The sequence below is a fragment of the Magallana gigas genome, chromosome 10 (assembly GCF_963853765.1).
Source record: "Magallana gigas chromosome 10, xbMagGiga1.1, whole genome shotgun sequence".
In the NCBI taxonomy this organism is placed as follows: domain Eukaryota; kingdom Metazoa; phylum Mollusca; class Bivalvia; order Ostreida; family Ostreidae; genus Magallana; species Magallana gigas.
The window spans coordinates 3,861,703-3,878,542 of NC_088862.1; the positions used below are offsets into that span (position 1 = coordinate 3,861,703).

The 16,840-nt window shown below is 31.9% G+C and overlaps 1 protein-coding gene and 1 long non-coding RNA gene across 2 annotated transcripts; both read right to left on the bottom strand.

Moving 5' to 3' along the window:
• Positions 1-3,475: 3,475 nt before the first annotated feature.
• Positions 3,476-7,101, bottom strand: LOC117683712 (uncharacterized). Its single transcript, XM_066073224.1, has 7 exons — positions 6,961-7,101; positions 6,261-6,372; positions 6,052-6,110; positions 5,518-5,928; positions 5,328-5,415; positions 4,210-4,348; positions 3,476-3,985 (listed from the first exon to the last, which is right to left on the bottom strand). The coding sequence occupies exons 1-7, from the start codon at positions 6,992-6,994 to the stop codon at positions 3,518-3,520; spliced, it is 1,311 nt and encodes a 436-aa protein (XP_065929296.1). The 5' UTR covers positions 6,995-7,101; the 3' UTR covers positions 3,476-3,517.
• An 8,031-nt stretch (positions 7,102-15,132) lies between these two features.
• On the bottom strand, positions 15,133-16,440 carry LOC136272107 (uncharacterized). The gene is made up of 4 exons (XR_010710013.1): positions 16,345-16,440; positions 15,778-15,889; positions 15,558-15,616; positions 15,133-15,425 (listed from the first exon to the last, which is right to left on the bottom strand). It is a non-coding gene; the product is annotated as an uncharacterized lncRNA (long non-coding RNA).
• Positions 16,441-16,840: the final 400 nt, after the last annotated feature.

A 16,840-nucleotide genomic window follows, 5' to 3' on the forward strand; every position in this document is an offset into this window, starting at 1 on the left:
GGGGGGGGGGGGGGGGGGGGATTAAAATTCACTATGTTTAATGCTTAACATACAGTTGCTCAATTAATTAATTCAAAGTTCATTACTCCTTATCAAAAATACTGTGACTTGATGAATGAGATGTTTCATATAAATTGAATTCAGATACTTCATACCATTCAATATAAACATTTAGAGCTCTTTCTTATCGAAATCATGGAGTAAAACTATTTCCTGATGATATTTAAAACAAGTAATTTAAAGGTATTTTTAATCTGTATTAAAGTTTTCTGTATACATGTAATTAAAAAAATGTTTAAACTTTGTTCTCTTTGGGTTTAACATTAGTTTTGTTCTGCATTTCATGATATTTGCATTCTGTTATTATTTCCGTCCAAACCCTTACTATCAAAAAAATAATAAATCTGGTTTGCCTAAAAACTCCTAACAATCTGTGTTTGACTATCTTTTCTTTTGTATATTATTGTCAGTATTTTGAAATGTAATACTATGCTTTTAGGGCTGCTCTCCGATATACATGTAATTTTTCTCTGTTAACCATACCTTCTCTCATCAGACATTATTTATGTCAATTTTTTTCATGGGTTAGGGTGTTAAAAGATTTTATTTGAAGACTGGCGGTAAATATAGACTATTACATTTTATTTTGAGCAGCATTTCTTTCAAATAACATAAATTACAAAAATTAGTGAGAAATGGGCTCTTTTTGTCTTGTAAGCTACATGAAGCATTAAATTTGTAATAAAAAAAATAATACGTTCAGCGACTCATGTGTAACAGAAATAGTATGTGACACGTAAAACTGTGGTATACCTTGTGGTACTCTTACCAGGTGTTTACGTCGTAGACTCGTTAATACTGTTCAAGGTCTTTCATTGAACTTTTTTCTCATGTATGAAATATTCCGTTGTGTAACATTATCTGTTTTACCATGTGATCTCGTTAATACTATTATTATTAAACATGTTTAAATTGTATATTTGTTTGGTTTTTATGTTTTTTATGGTTTTTTCTTTTCTTTTTTTTTTTGGTTATTAAGGTTCTCCGATCATCAGCCTCATAGTATTTTTTTCATCATAGAAATGTTATTTTTTCTTCAAACTCTATGAAATGAAATAAACAGAAATGTTTAAACGGTTTCCATGCATTTTACAAAGATATTGCAAAGAACTATATATGATATTAGTCAAATTTGGCCCCCAAAATTCGCTATTTTTAAAATGATTCAGGTACATTAATTTGTTGTGTTATTTTATATAAGAGTTGACATGAAATATGTTTTTCACCTATTTATTTGATTGATATGCACTCACTGGCAGTATATGACGTCAGAAGTGACGCTTTTTTTTTAACTTAATCAAAATCAATCAAAAATTGACATTTTTCTTATCTTTTTTCGAATGGGAAATATAGAGCGACTCTTTGAACAAGAACGAACTTTTTTTCACTTATAAGTATTGGATAGATACATCTTTGGTGAAAATATTTTGTTTGCACAAGCAGTCGCTCAATGTTTCCTTAAAGAAAAACTACCTAAAAACAAGCCGTTTTATGCTAAAAATGAGAAAATGGCGGGAATAGGTAAACTTGATGATGTCATATTTTTAAATTGTGGGTACTAAAATCAAAATGAAAATTATGAAAAAACTTCAAATGTTTATTTGTACAAATAAAATGAAGAATTACAGTAAAATGACAATGTTCATTTTAGGGGGCCATTTTAGGCTCAAACCATATTATATAGTCCTTTGCCCACTCTGGATATAATGGAATAAATGTACAAGTTGGGGGGGGGGGGGGGGGGGTAGGTTGTACCAGTGCGTCGGCGGCTCGCACCCCTTTTCCTATATGTACCTACACGAAGTAGGTCTTCGTGGATCCACTAAACCAAGCATTTCGTTGAAAAATTCATCGTTATACTAACACTTGACGACTACATTTGTCTACTGTGGTTTCATCAATATTCGTTGAATACCAATTTTCATGGATTTCGTTGATGATCCACGGAATTAAATGTTCATTGTAAGTGCAATTCCTATTAAGATTTTGTATTGATAGGGTCGTTGGCCTCGAATTTACATATCGTTGAAATTGTGATTTTTACTTTATCCACGAAAATTGATACCCTTGAATATTAATGAAACCACAGTATATAAAAGGCAGATTTATGGTACAAATTAAAAGATGTGGATAATTTAGAATTATCAAACATGGCCGGGGATCAGAGATCGTTAAATCTAAAAGCTTCTCTGCGCATACGTAAAGTCTACGACAAAATGTATGACCATATTACAGAGTAAAACTCGGTCCATAGTAACAATTACTGAGTTTTAAGAAAATATAAAAAGGGATACCGAAACGAATTTAATAAACCTGTTACGCAGGTGAGCAATATGGTTTATAAGTCTCCTCAAGATCTTGAACTGGTTGGTTCCATGCAAGTCCATGTTGCATTCCATGTGTGCTGCCACGATAAAGAGCCTAAATTAACACAAGTCACAATTTGGTGCTATATATTGCGAGTAAAATATGCTTGTATTATACGTTAGAAAAGCATTTATTAAACTTTGTAAAACCTTTGATTCACTTCTATACGCATTCGATCCAATATTTGTTAAAGTAAGAATACTGCTTGGATACAAGGACCTGTTACGCAGGTGAACGATATGGTTCAAAGTCTTCTTAAGTTTAAGAACTCGTTGGTTCTATACAAGTCCATGCTGCGCCGTTGTAGGTGGTTGCTGGCACGATGAAGGCCTAAGTGGCCTTCAGTCATAAAAGAAGACATATCAACATAATAAAGACAAGTATACATGTATTAAGATGGGAGAAAGTCTATATAAAATACATCATCGTCGCAAACCACGGTCAATATGTACGATCTTTTCCCATCTGGAGAAAGCCCTGCATGGACCTTGGCTTGAGGTGAAAACCTTTGACGTCAATTTTGTGTAGTGTAGTAAACTATACTGCAGATTTCTAAATACATGTAAACGCGAAGAATTAATATCTACGTAAAATCGCGAGAAGCACATCTTGCAGATTTTAAAATCTCGCTTTTATTTTTTTGACGAATTTAAACTGAATGAAACTATGAAAAAATTCAGCGTTTGTAAATTCTTGCGAATTGATGCTAAACAGTTGAATCGCGGAACTGAGTGCTCGCGTAAAAAAGGAATCTACAGCAAGTGATGTCAATTTGCGCTTTTTATGAATACACGTAATTTTTTTTTTACATGTGCATGGTTTAGGATCTGGTGTACAATGTATAGCGGACCTAAATGCAGAAAAAAACGAGACTTTGAAACATACTGAAATGTTTATTTATTTTTTTTATCAGGAATAATGATTCGTCGGATTTTGTCAATGTAAAATTGTCTTTTTTACGATAGACAGATCGTACCACCTTAATATCTTGTCTCTGTTCAAATCTAGTTTTATATATATATATATATATATATATATATATATATATATATATATATATATATATATATATATATATATATATATGGAATCAATGCACTGTCTTATTCTCATCTGCACTCAGCACAAAATAAGTAGCGTTACTATTGAGATTTTCCATCTGTACAGTATTCGTTTTCATTGTTGTGTCCTCTTCGTCTTTAGTAGCTAAATCCACGTCGTTCTTGTCCCTTGGATATTCTATACCAATATCAGGACTACCGGTATTAGTGACATCAATCATATTGGAAGGAATCAAATAAGTATCCTGTTCAATTTCGTTGTTAACATAAGATTCTTGTTGTTGAATATCAGAATTATCTGAGCTCCTCGAGGGAACTAAACCTTGTGTTTTCGCCAGTCCCCTGTCGTTTGTGTGTTCCCTTTCATATTTGTCTTCCTTCTGAAAACTCAGTTCAAATGTATTGTCGTGAACGACAAGAGAAGGAGATGCATGGAATTTTGTTTGAGTATCATGTTTAGGACTCCCTCGAGCTTTGTGTAAAGGGTCTTTCTGTTCCTATAATATAACACAAGTTTAAATTTCTTGGAGTGAAATTGCATCTGCAAAATTGATTTTCAACACCTTTTTTAATTCAAATTTTATACATGAACGTTATTTTTTGAAAACATTCAGGCTATACAAATTCAAAATTATCACTAAATTTTAGAAGTGATATTATTTTAGAAGACATGTAGCTGTAAATCAGCTTTTTGTACGAAGAAAAGAAAATATAAGCCTACCTCCGAACTGATCTTAATCATACAATCTGGTATTTCTGAGTATTCCGTGAAGTTTTGTAAATACAAGTTCTCATCTCCACAGATTTCGCTCTTATATACTGCATTTACCACTGATAAGGTTTTCGGCATAGAGGCTTTCCTATAGTGTACATAAATAGGACTAATAGATAGATGTACTGCTATCTTGTTAGTTACAAACCAAATAATAAACATAGTTTTGTCCTGTATGATACAAAAAAACCACAATGGGAATTCTTATTAAACCACTGTTGTGTATTGATCATAATTATGTTTTTTTACATAATCTTTATGTAAAAATTTTACATTTTCTTAATGTATTTACATGTATTAACAACTAAATTGAATCTGAGATTCTATACTTTCGTAAAGCATGTAAAACATATAATAAAACATATGATAAATACGCCACGATTCATCTTACACGTTATCGTAAGTCTGATATTGAAATTTCGGACTAATACTATACAAAAGTATTTGCATATACATTGCTTTGTCCATGGTTGTTTTTATGCCTTTTCAAATTTATCAATTAAAAACCAAGTGTTTTTGCAAAAATGGGCTTCAGTTCATTTATCTCAATAATTAAACTGCTTTGCAATCATTAAAAAATTATTTATGATTACATGGCCCTTAATGAACTGTTAAAAATTATTTCTGTCATGATAATTAAAACATGCATTTTTGTTGAAAATTATCCATTCATTTCATTTGTAGGGTTATCTGTTATGTACAATTGCATATTTGAACTTATCTGACATTTTTTATCTAGATGTCAGAAAATGAACAATGTATGTGTATTATAAAACCTATTTCAATCAAATTTGATTTAATTAATCATCAAAAATCTTTATTTGCATATAATCATAATTATTCAATTTTGTTCAAAGTCTAAAGTTCAATTTTCCTTAAGTGTAAATAGGATCCTGTTTTAATTGTAAAACACTATTAAAACATTCGTTGCTTAAGATTTTTAAGTGGTTGAATCTTTATGTTTTGATTTTTCCATGTATCTTAGGTAGTCCGACCTAAAAGAAAAAGGCAACAAGTATTGGTATGGTGAACATCACATAACACAGACGAGAGATAATACTGCTTACCTTTTAAACCAAAGAAAGGTTGCCAAACTTCCAAAAAAAGCGCCTACGCCAAATCCGATGAATAAAGTGTAAACCCAATTGTTATTACCTGTAAGTATAAATCGCAGTTTCCAATTCCTTCATCTTGGCCAAACTGAAAACATCTTTGTTGAAACTGCATCAACAAAGAAGAGAAAAGATGAATGTTTACCGTATGCTGGTAGCTTATTTGGCTCACTTATATTTTGCAAAGTGTTTAACTTGGTTTTGAATTGATGAGTAGTACAGTCCATTGGATTTTCCGATCTTTCATCTCTGAGAGTTGTCACATTTCTATGAAGGTTATCCGAAATATTTTCACTTAAAATGAGCTCCAATTTACACATGGCTTCTTGAGGTCTTGATGAAGGATTTGGAGTAAGTAAATGGGAATTAATACCTCGACGTGTACGACTGTTTGGGCACGTACAGGTGGACACAAAGCAATTCTTTGTCTCGTTTACGACTACACAAAGAGTCATTGTATTTTCTTTCTTTTTGTCCAGCATAGTGTAAATTCTACAGTCTTGACTCCTGATGCAGTCACTTAGAGTAAATGTGATGTCTTCTTCTTGACCTTCAACTTGATATCAGTATTTAAGTGACATTGTTGGATTTTGTTTGTATTTATATATATCATACGTTAGATTCAGTTGGCCTTGATAAGAATATTTAAAATGTTCAAAATACATGTTAATGTTCTTACCTGAGTTGTTGATCAAAAGAAACCCAGCCATAATTTTTGGTAAAGTCTTTAGGGACTCTCTTTAAAAAATCAGAAATATCTTTACACATTTAATTCTTGGAAAAAATTACGATGCCTTAATCCGATGCATTATATCTTATGTAAATGCAATAATGGAAATAACGCAATTCTTTTTAAATTCTTTGTGCATCTATGTCTTGTCCCCATACCTAACGGAGACATTCTTTACAAGACCGAAATCCATTTTACTTGGATGGCTGCAATCAGCAACACCTGACGTATTCTTGCTTGAAACTGGCGAACACTCGCTGTGGACTAAAACTGAAATAATAGTTTTAGGTTGACATGATCTTAATCGAATTTGATATTCAGAAAAAAATATAACGGCAATAAAATAAGGTTAAAACTCTCGAATCGCTCAAAAATGCATTCTTGGCAATGACATAGATATATGTCATTGAATTAGCAACAAGTATTCAGACTGCATCACCAATGATTTCAAAATGATCGTGCAGAGATTTCTATAAGCTAAAGCACTTCAAGTGTATCTATTTTAAAAATATCAACTCTGCCGGATTCAGTCTATTGTAGTATACCACATCAATACTCTAAAGGCAACCAGTAATGCCTGTATCAATTATATCATTTTAACAAAATTAATTAAATAATCATAACTGTTACTAAAGCAAGTAGTATATAAAAGACTTTCCAAAGTCAATAGATTTTTAATGAGCATTTATTTCAATTTGCTGATAGGTTCGGACTGATAACATGTATATATAGTTTGTTTGCTGCTAATCAAGATTACATTCTCTAAAATATTCTATGACCTGATTACAAAACACAATATCTCATAGTACCGAATTCAAAAAATTACTTGAAATACTAAATATCGAAAATTCACATTACCAAAAATGCAGATCAATTTGTAAGGGGTAAACATCTTTAGACACGCACTTATATTCCAGTCTTGGCAGCTTCAAAATTCTATTTATACTTAAACAATCCTATAAATATAGGCGATGTACCATGATATACCACAATATCAACAATAACTGTACATACATATACATTACACGGAAACGTTACAAAATTGATTGAAGTTGTTTTGTACGTGTAGTAATGATTCCCTAATAGGAAGTTGGTTTTCATCAAAGTTGAGGACTGATTTCCTTTTAAATGAAGTAAAACTTATATATATATATTTACTTCCTGGTGACCAAGATTTTTTTAGGATGAATAATTTGTTCTTTATCAAAGTTAGTGCGACTTTTTGTAATTATTTTAAAAGTAACTTACATAGGGATGCTAAACTATTTGAAGATAAACTTGCAAACTTTTGATTATTGTTTGGAAAGAAGGATTAGAAGAAAAAAGATATTATTTCTGACAGATTGAAAAGATTGTCATTGAGAGCTAACTGATTGCATACTATTAGCATACTATCAGCATATTAATGAATGACTTTTAATGAAATGTCGCGTAGAATAGCACCTATTAAACCTACAAACTGACTTCGTATAGTTCTAGGAGATGGTGAAGGTTTGGTTGGGTTTTGTTTGAAGATGTAATAACAGGCAAGTTCCTTAAAAGAAATAAAATGTATGAGTATCTAGCTTGTTATACATCTAATGGGGTTGTGATTGCAATCATTTCGAAGTGGCTGTTACAACCGAATACAGTTTTAACGAGAGACTGGTATATCTTTCCAAATCTGTATTGTTTCCTTTTTCAATGAGGATGGTTAATATTTTATGACGATTTTGTCTGAAAATGAAAGGTTACGTCACGTGAGAATGTGTTAAAGCGGTGTAAAACGAAAGCTACGCCCTTTTGATTGCATCTCTAATTAAACAGCATATGTCTATGTGGTTTGAGTGTTTGCTGTTTAATTCGCAACTTTTGGACGTTTGGACGCTTGTATTATTTTGATTGGTTTACTAATTAAAGTTTAAAAAATTTAAATGAGTGCAATATGTTAGCATTGTATTCATCACCGTAAAACATTACAATAATATTGATTTTTAAGTCTTTAGTTATTCATTTAAGGTTCCTCCACACACCAAAACTTTATCTAATTTAAATTTAATAATCTAAAGAATAACAAATAGTCATATAAAGCAATTATCAAACAATAATAATTTACAAAGAAATTGGAATGAAAACATCAAATGTTTGAAAAACTCCAATTGATCTTATTTGAACCGATCCCAATTTTTTAAAAAAAAGATCCCGATCAGCCTTATTTTAAAAATTGAAAATTTACAAAAATACTACAGTTTATTCTAAGTAATTTATATGCATTATAAGATCAGTAAATAAAAAAAAAACATTTTACAGCTAAACAATCTGAATTTTTTGCAAAATTGTGATTTATTCCAACTTAACATGATTTAGTTCGGGATCAGTTTAATTATAACCGGGATCGGTTCGAATTTAAGATTTTACAATTGTTCTTAAATTTTTCTCTTCTTGTTGAAATATGATTGTATAGCAATTGTTCAATGCGAGTAATAGTTATTGGTAATTTTATCCATTTAAAAAATATCTAAAATTCTTGATTTTCATTTGTATAATTTTTTTAATTAAAAAATATTATAAAGTTTATTTGACCGTCTTTGACATGTATTTATAGATAATTGTATTGAGCCTCAATTAAAAAATCCATTTTTCAAAAATGATTCTTTATCGATCCATCAAATGATATACTGGTGTATCGAGCCACCTTAACGACAATCATTTCTTAATAGAAAATTTGCACAAAATATTTTAAAAATATTAATTTGAACACTACAGTCTGCTAAGTCAAAAACTTTCAATAGTTTATGTATCTTAAGACATCAATGCCACTGCAACTTAAATTTGGTATCTCAAAGTTATTCATAGACAAATCAATAACTTTAATAATATTACTTTTAAAATTATCAAACCTTAAAATATCTATATTAAAATTTAGGTCTCAGTATTAGCGTATTTAGCTTAAGTTTTCAATTGTCATAATTTTCGATGCGTTGAGGCCTAGTTCAATAAAATTGGTCAGTTGATGCGTCTTAGAACTTATGATTTGATAATTCAAAAGGAAGTTTCCGTGATCTTCATCTTATGTTGTCTCTTTTTTATGTTCAAATCTTGGAATATGTGAAAATTTATTAAGAGTTGAAAATATTTCAGAAAAATTTCATTTTAAGCATATAGAAAGGGATAAAAGAACTACTCTTCAGGTGAGCGATGTAGCCCATGTGTTACTCGTTTAGTTAATATTCATTCTTTTATGCCTATTTTTGCTGAAATAATAATTTTAAAACATTTTAACAATAAATAATATGAACAGGTTAATGAACTGAAATTGGGTGATGGGGAGAGACGGATTTAACACTAAGAGTGTTTTGTTTTGCCAAGGTCTGGAAGAAAGAAATGACACAGTCATATATTTTGTTTTTATTCTGTAACAACGATAAATTTATTGGAAACCAAAATGAAAAATATTTGCCTAGACTTGGGTTGCTTTTTTGTGGTATAAATAGAAGCTAAATGCTTTATAAGAACTTAATCAAAGATATCACCTTATATTATTTATTGGGAAGAGAAAGTATCTTCCACTTTACCTGAAATTTCTCTGTATAATTAAGGAAATTGGAATACATGACATTGTATTGACATATATGGCCCTATATATTAATTAGTTTAAAATAAAGGTTATTTTTCGTTGCATTAAGAATAATATATTTTTTTAACAATGATTACACATTGTACTGGTTATGACCTTTAATTTTTTTCAATTTCATCTTGTAAACTTAAGGCAGATTTCATATGACATAAATTTCAATAAATTAAAAATCAGAGCGTTTCAATATAAAAGTGCAATCAACTACATGTACAAATATATATAATTATTAGTAGTTTTACGCCTAGTAATGAAACGTATATGGGCTTTGACTTGTTGTGTTGTAACTGTGTTGTAAACATCGATATACCCTTTTTCGGCAACATGTTTTTCTTATCTGCACAAACATCAAAAATTTCGCATGCACGGATGTTCAGGGGGCCAAGGGAGGGAATTGAAACTGCCTAAATTTATATGTATCATAAAATTACTAAAAATACTCCACGGAACCTCCGATCCTTATTAATCATAAATATCCCTCGCCCCCCCCCCCCAACCCCGGAAAAAATTCTGTATCCGCATAATTTTTCGTATTGTAATGAGGTGAGTTAAAGTTTGAAATACCTTATTGCAGATGAAGTTAAAAAAGTAGTAGTCATAGTAACAAACAAAATTACTGTTACTGGAGAAAAGTTAATTGATGATGATGGCCATGGATGCTACAAACAAAGTATAAACAAATACATGTAGATATGAAGGTAATTGCCACGAGGTGTACCCCGAGAACAGACGTTCACCTCGTATGGTGGCATATCTTTGAACTTGGCCTTACTAAAACTAAACTGTCAATATAAATGTTCTGAAATAAGCATTGATGGTGAGTCAAAATCTGCAATCAGCAAACAGCTTGAAGAACGCTTGACATCCTTGGAATAGCAGCCATGACGATTTGTCGGAAAGCCTGGGTTCCTAAAATGAAAACAGCCTGAGCAAAGAAAAAACAGTACGAGATATTAAACATATATTAAACAGTGTTAAATAGTATTTATATTATATCATTCACACGTTAAACATTTAAACACAAGCGTCTCCAATTTGTTTGAATAACAAATTATGTATATGTATATAAAAATGTATATGTAAAAACAGGGTTTGGAGGGAGGGTGAATTGTTCCTGAAAAAACCGCCAGAGAACCTTAAATATCAAATATGACATCTGGTGATAACGAATAGTGTTCAAAATCAAAAGTCCAAAGGAAAAATACAAAACAGGAGCAGAATTCGAACAAACACGGGCCTTCAAAATATTAGAGGTAGGATCAGGTTCCATTGAGGAGTGAGCATCTTCTGCTGACCAGTCACATCCGCCGTGTCCTCTTTGTCGAATCGGGAAAACGGAAAAATCCGTAGACAATTCGGTGATTATTTATAGTCTAACAATAAGTAAGAAACGACCCAGTGTAAGATTGTTTTTGCTGACAAGGTCGTTGTATCGACCATAAAACTTACGAAAGAATAACTTCAATCGAGACTGTTGAAAGTCATGTTTTATCAACTTGTTTGTAAGAAGCTTGCCTCGCCTTAATACGTAGAGCATGTCCTTGCGTATCGAATAAACCGAGAGACAAAAACTCCATATGCAGGTGATGAAGGTATAATGCTACATAAATTACGCGATCTGTCGGACCGGTTCGCAAACTTTTGCCCAAGGCTGAAGGCCGCGGGCAACAGTTGCGACCCGGTCAGATAGATAAACTGTTGCCCGAGACACAGTCAACAACTGTTTTGTTATACCCCTACTAATCAATAACTCGTTTTCGCGAATATGACGTCACCGGTCAACAGTCTTTTTAACAGTCAAAATGCTGATTGTTTTTGTATAAAGTTATAAAGTAACTTTTTTACAGGTGTATAACTATTCAAACTTTTCTAAAATTTTAATGATTTTATAAAATTTTAGTGCAAACTTATAATGTGAAATGTTGTTATTTGAAAAAGGTTGCATTATCATTGCATCAATTAATTTTACTATGCAAACGAACAGCTGTTCAATATGTAATGTGTATTTTAACATAGAGCGATAACGCTTTGCACGATTTCAAAGGTGGCGATACATGTACTCTAGAATTATATCTCTCCTTAATGCCTTTCAAATGGTATAAACACAAGCTTTCAGTTCAACAAAGGTTAAATTTATTGTCATTGAATAGAGACAGTCGTTGACCACTGATGTAAAAATAGTTGGAAAACGGGTGTAGAATATTAATGAAATTAGAGCCTATATAATTTTAAGTTTGCAGTCATTCGGTAATGCATATGTGTACTGAATTTTGAGTAGTTTATTGGTCTGATAAGGTATTTTATAAGACAGTTCGTTTGTGAAGAGAGAATTTTCTGACTGCCACAAATACACGATTCGTAATTTTGCAAAAGCTTTTGGCATATCGCTATTACGGGTGTATTTCATTTCAAAGCGCATTTTGAAAGTGCGAAAGATTTCTACCAGATAAATACCACATATTTTGACAAATGCTTAAAAACGGGTACGATTACAAACAATCAAACAATCAATCCAAAGCAATTTGCAAATATTGTTACTGGTGACGAAACATTGGTTCACTACATTTCGAACCAATAAGAATATTTGAAACAGAATCAGCTAATTAAACACGGTAGAAGCCTTGAAGTTGCTAAAAAAAACTTTCGCAACAAAATAAAAAAAGAATAAGCACAAAAACGTTTCTTTTTTGCACATTCTTCTCACGGGATGGTATAGCAGAACAAATTCCGGTGACGAGATGCAAAAGTGGTACACGGCGGTATTACGGAGAAGTTTTCCTAAAGAAGCTCAAAATATATCTTCATAAATAACGCCTTGTGTCAGCGTGTTCGTCTACTTCGTGATAATACTCCATCATGTACATCTGAACTTGTGAAGCAGTTTGAAGTCGGAGGTTGCCGTCTTGCTCCACTTACCATACTCTCCAGATTAAGCTTCAGGTGACTTTTTCCTTTTTCCAAAACTTAAAAAAAACCCGTTTACTATCCTTTGATTTGCGTTAATGTACATGTAGGTAGGACTAACTTGGAACCAAAATTGACATCTACCTAGATGTTTGACATTTATGAGGTTCTATAATAAATTATTTTAAAGAAATTGAGCACATGTAGGTTGCGATTTCTTCCATGTTAACATTGTAACTTAAAAACCAAATATACTGCACATAAAAGCAGAGGAAACTTTTTTGGCAAACATTACTTTTCCTTTTTACTAGTATATGAATCAAAAATTAAGAAGTCTGTATTTTACCCAACTGTCTCACTCATTTGTCAAATTAAAATAAACAACTGACATTTATATTTGAATGATCAATAACCTTAAAAGAATCGAGCACTCTATGTATTATCCTTCTCCTCTCTCCCTCCCTCCCTCCCTATCTCTCTCTCTCTCTCTCTCTTATTTTTTTTTCTTGTTTTATCTTTTTGTTTGCTTTGCGTTTAGACTATTTTTGTGTAGCGATTTAACCTACTTTAAAAATGATTTTACTTGCCTGACCATAGAGTAAATTTGAATGCAATTGTCACAAAATGACCAAATGACCTAGGGATAATAGAAGATCCCGACCCTCAAATGATAAAAAATACCGATTTTACATAAATGATTTCTATTTTCTTTCTACATTGAGTTATAAAATAAATTGAAACAATGATTTGTCCATGAATCCGGAATTGGAGGAGAGCACTGCTTATTAAGTTGATCATATAACGGTTGTTGCGAGACTGTCCTTCAGATATGGTTCTGCTGGTGCTGGTCCTGTAGGAGGCTGATGCTCCATTCAGTGACGAAGACGTCTACGATGTAGATAAGTGGAAAAAACACCAGTAAAGTACACGTACCAGGAAGACTTAGACCTGTTAATTGTTTAAATATAAATACATACTTATGTCACAAGGTGGACACCATACCAACACTTGGCATAAACACAAATACTTCATGTCTAAATGATAGACATTTTACTTACTCGTAACTTCTGTTACGCATTACATACATGACATACATGCATTACTTGCATTACTTTACACCTGGATTCACTTACACTTTACTCTTACTAAAATGAGACCAACGGAACATATGTCATTCATATACATAGAGACATAAACGGACCACCATAATAAGAATGCTTAATATAAGCAAACAGCTGGTAAAGCTATTGAATTATAAAAGTTGAAATTACCGAGAAACTTCGTAACTGGATGTTTTAAGACATTTACTGCATTCATGAAACAAGAACATTAAAAGCATAATAATTATGACAAAACTAAGGCTTACCTCAGAGAAGCTGGACCATAGGCATTATAAATAAGAATGCTTAAAGCAAAGTAAAAATGTGCCAGGACTAGTACAAGAACAAAGTACTGAAGTACTGACGGGAGTTGATTTTATCGATTATCATTTATTATAAAATCAGCGATGTAAGATTTTGCATGGCAAGTAGTATCAGTAATCGAAATATTTCTGAGAAATTGTATGGATCCAGGCAAGATTGAACTCTAGTTTTGTTCAACCAAACGCTCGACTGTCACTGTTTATCTCCGACAAGCAAGAGAGACTCTCTGTGTCGGATATTAACAGAGACAGTCGAGCGTCTGGTTGAACGAGACTAGTACATTGAAGTCAAGCGTATGAATACATACGACTTCAAAACATATCTAAACTGTTTGTACCATTTATAATCTTACTATTTTGATGGTATTGATAAATAAGTATTCTTGAAAAACAATGCTTCAGACTACTTTGCATCGAATTTATCGATTATTTTCTACGTGGAACTAAGTGTTGTCAGCGGTATTGATTTGTGCTTAGGTCCAAACACTGTTTCACTTTCGGTTTGCCCGATCGCGAGTAACTGCATAGGATAGTTGATGAAAATCAATTCCCAAAAACAGGAGAAGTCTTGGTTGCGTCCTTCCCCTTGGACTGTCGTGTCCAAATTGTGCACGGAATGATTATAATTTTAAAGGTCCAGTGAGTTGAGGCTCGTTACAGGTGAATTGTACAGGTAACATTCCGAAAGAGGGGCTCACCACAGGATAATTACAATTGACATAAAATCAAAACAAGTAATGTGTGGCTTTTATGTGACAGCAATAAAAAAGTTAATTTTATCTTAAATCAGAGTATTATCACATCAAGTACAGTGTACCCATTAAATTGAAACGTAAAGATAAATTCGTTTAAATGCATTGATAAAGATCAGTTAAATTAATGTTTATCTCCTTTATCACCCCCCCCCCCCCCTCACTTTCTTCTTTCAAAATTGTATTCATCATTTTAAAATATAAAAAATTCAAAAGATAAAATTTTACCGACAGTTGGTAGCTTATTTTACTCACCTTTATTTTTCAAAGTGTTTTTGGTTGGTTTCGCAGTTAAGAGTAGTACAGTCCATTGGATTTTCAGATCTTTCATCTCTTAGACTTGTCATATTTCCATGAATGTTGTCCGAAATATTCTCACTTAAAATGAGCTCGAATTTACACGTGGCTTCCTGAGGTCCTGATGAAGGATTTAGAGTAAATAAATGGGAATTGATACCTCGACGTGTACGACTATTTGGGCACGTACAGGTGAAAACAAAGCAATTCTTTGTCTCGTTTACGACTATACAAAGATTCATTGCATTTTCTTTCTTCTTGTCCAGCATAGTGTAAATTCTACAGTCTTGACTCCCGATGCAGTCGTTTATTCTCAATGTGATGTTTTCTTCATCTTCAATTGGATCTTAGTATTTAATTTATATTGATTTCATTTGATTTTTAATATTGTAAAAATTGCATTCAGTTAAATAATTGTCCTTGATAAGAATATATTGAATCAATAGAAAATTTTAAACGAACTAACCTGAGTTGCTGATCGAAAAAAAACCAGCTATAATTTTTGGTAAAGTCTTTAAAGACTCTCTTTAATAAAAAATCAGAAATAATATTACACATTTAATTCTTAGTAAATATCTTTGCTCTAGCAGCAAAGCCTTACACCGATAATTTTATTTTTATATAAATGCAAGAATGGAGATAATACAATTTTATGTAAATTCTGTATCTATGCCTTGTCCCCATACCTAACGGAGCCATTCATTTCAAGACCGAAGTCCTTTTTACTTGGATGGTTGCAGAGAGTATCAGCTGGTGTATTCTTACTTGAAACTGGCGAGCACTCGCTCTGGACTAAAACTGAAATAATATTTTAGGTTGACATGATCTTAATCGAATTTGATATTCCAAAAAAAAAATAAAAATATGACGGCATATATGGGGAGTCGACTGGGTGTGGTGGCGGTAAAATGTTTATTTTAAAAGCGCTAAAAGATTCATTCTTGGCAGTGACATAAATATATGTCAGTGAATTAGCAATGCCTGTATCAATTATATCATTTTAACAAAATTAATGAAATAACTTTTAAGGAAGTAAGAAGTATTTAAGACTTTCCAAAATCAATAGATTTTTAATGCGCATTTATTTCAATTTGCCAATAGGTTCGGACTGATTACATGCATATATATTTTGTTTGCTGCTAATCAAGATTACATTCTATAAGATATTTTATGACCTTATTACAAAACACAATATCTCATAGAACCGAAAAAAAAAATTACATGAAATAATAAATATCAAATATTCACATTACCCCAAATGCAGATCAATTCATAAGGGGTAAACATCTTGAAACGACCACTCCAGTCTTGAGAGTTTCACACTTCGATTTTTATTAAATGATCCTATACACCCCTGCGAATGTTATTGTCATTTAAATTTTAGACCACGTGATTTTATTTGACCCTTTCAGTTTCGCAGTAAAAATCATGCCTCGTGTTTATAGTCTATTTCATAGAATCTAGGTATTTGTAGTCAAATATAAATCTAGAGGTTTATTGATTCTAAACTTTATCTTCATTAATAATTGGTGGATAAAATGTGTTCTAGAAATAAATGCGACAATACAAAAAATAGTTCTTGTCTGCTTTTGCAACAATTAACATGCTAGTAGAGACCCCCCCCCCCCCCCCCCCCCCGATGATTAATTTTCGATCCGCGCCTGACCTAGTAATAGCATCAATAGTGCAACAGACTATACTATTTTATGCAGAATGTTCCTTGAAAATGGCTCGATATACTAAGTTTTT

Bases quoted from the DNA above. Each gene is read 5' to 3' on its own strand.
- LOC117683712 (XM_066073224.1), bottom strand. From the start codon at position 6,994: ATGTTTACCCCTTACAAATTGATCTGCATTTTTG. The intron at 5,416-5,517 runs GTAAACATTCAT...TTATACTTACAG, and splicing joins AAATAAGCTACCAGCATACG to GTAATAACAATTGGGTTTAC. The intron at 4,349-5,327 runs GTAAGCAGTATT...TGTACACTATAG, and splicing joins ACCTTTCTTTGGTTTAAAAG to GAAAGCCTCTATGCCGAAAA.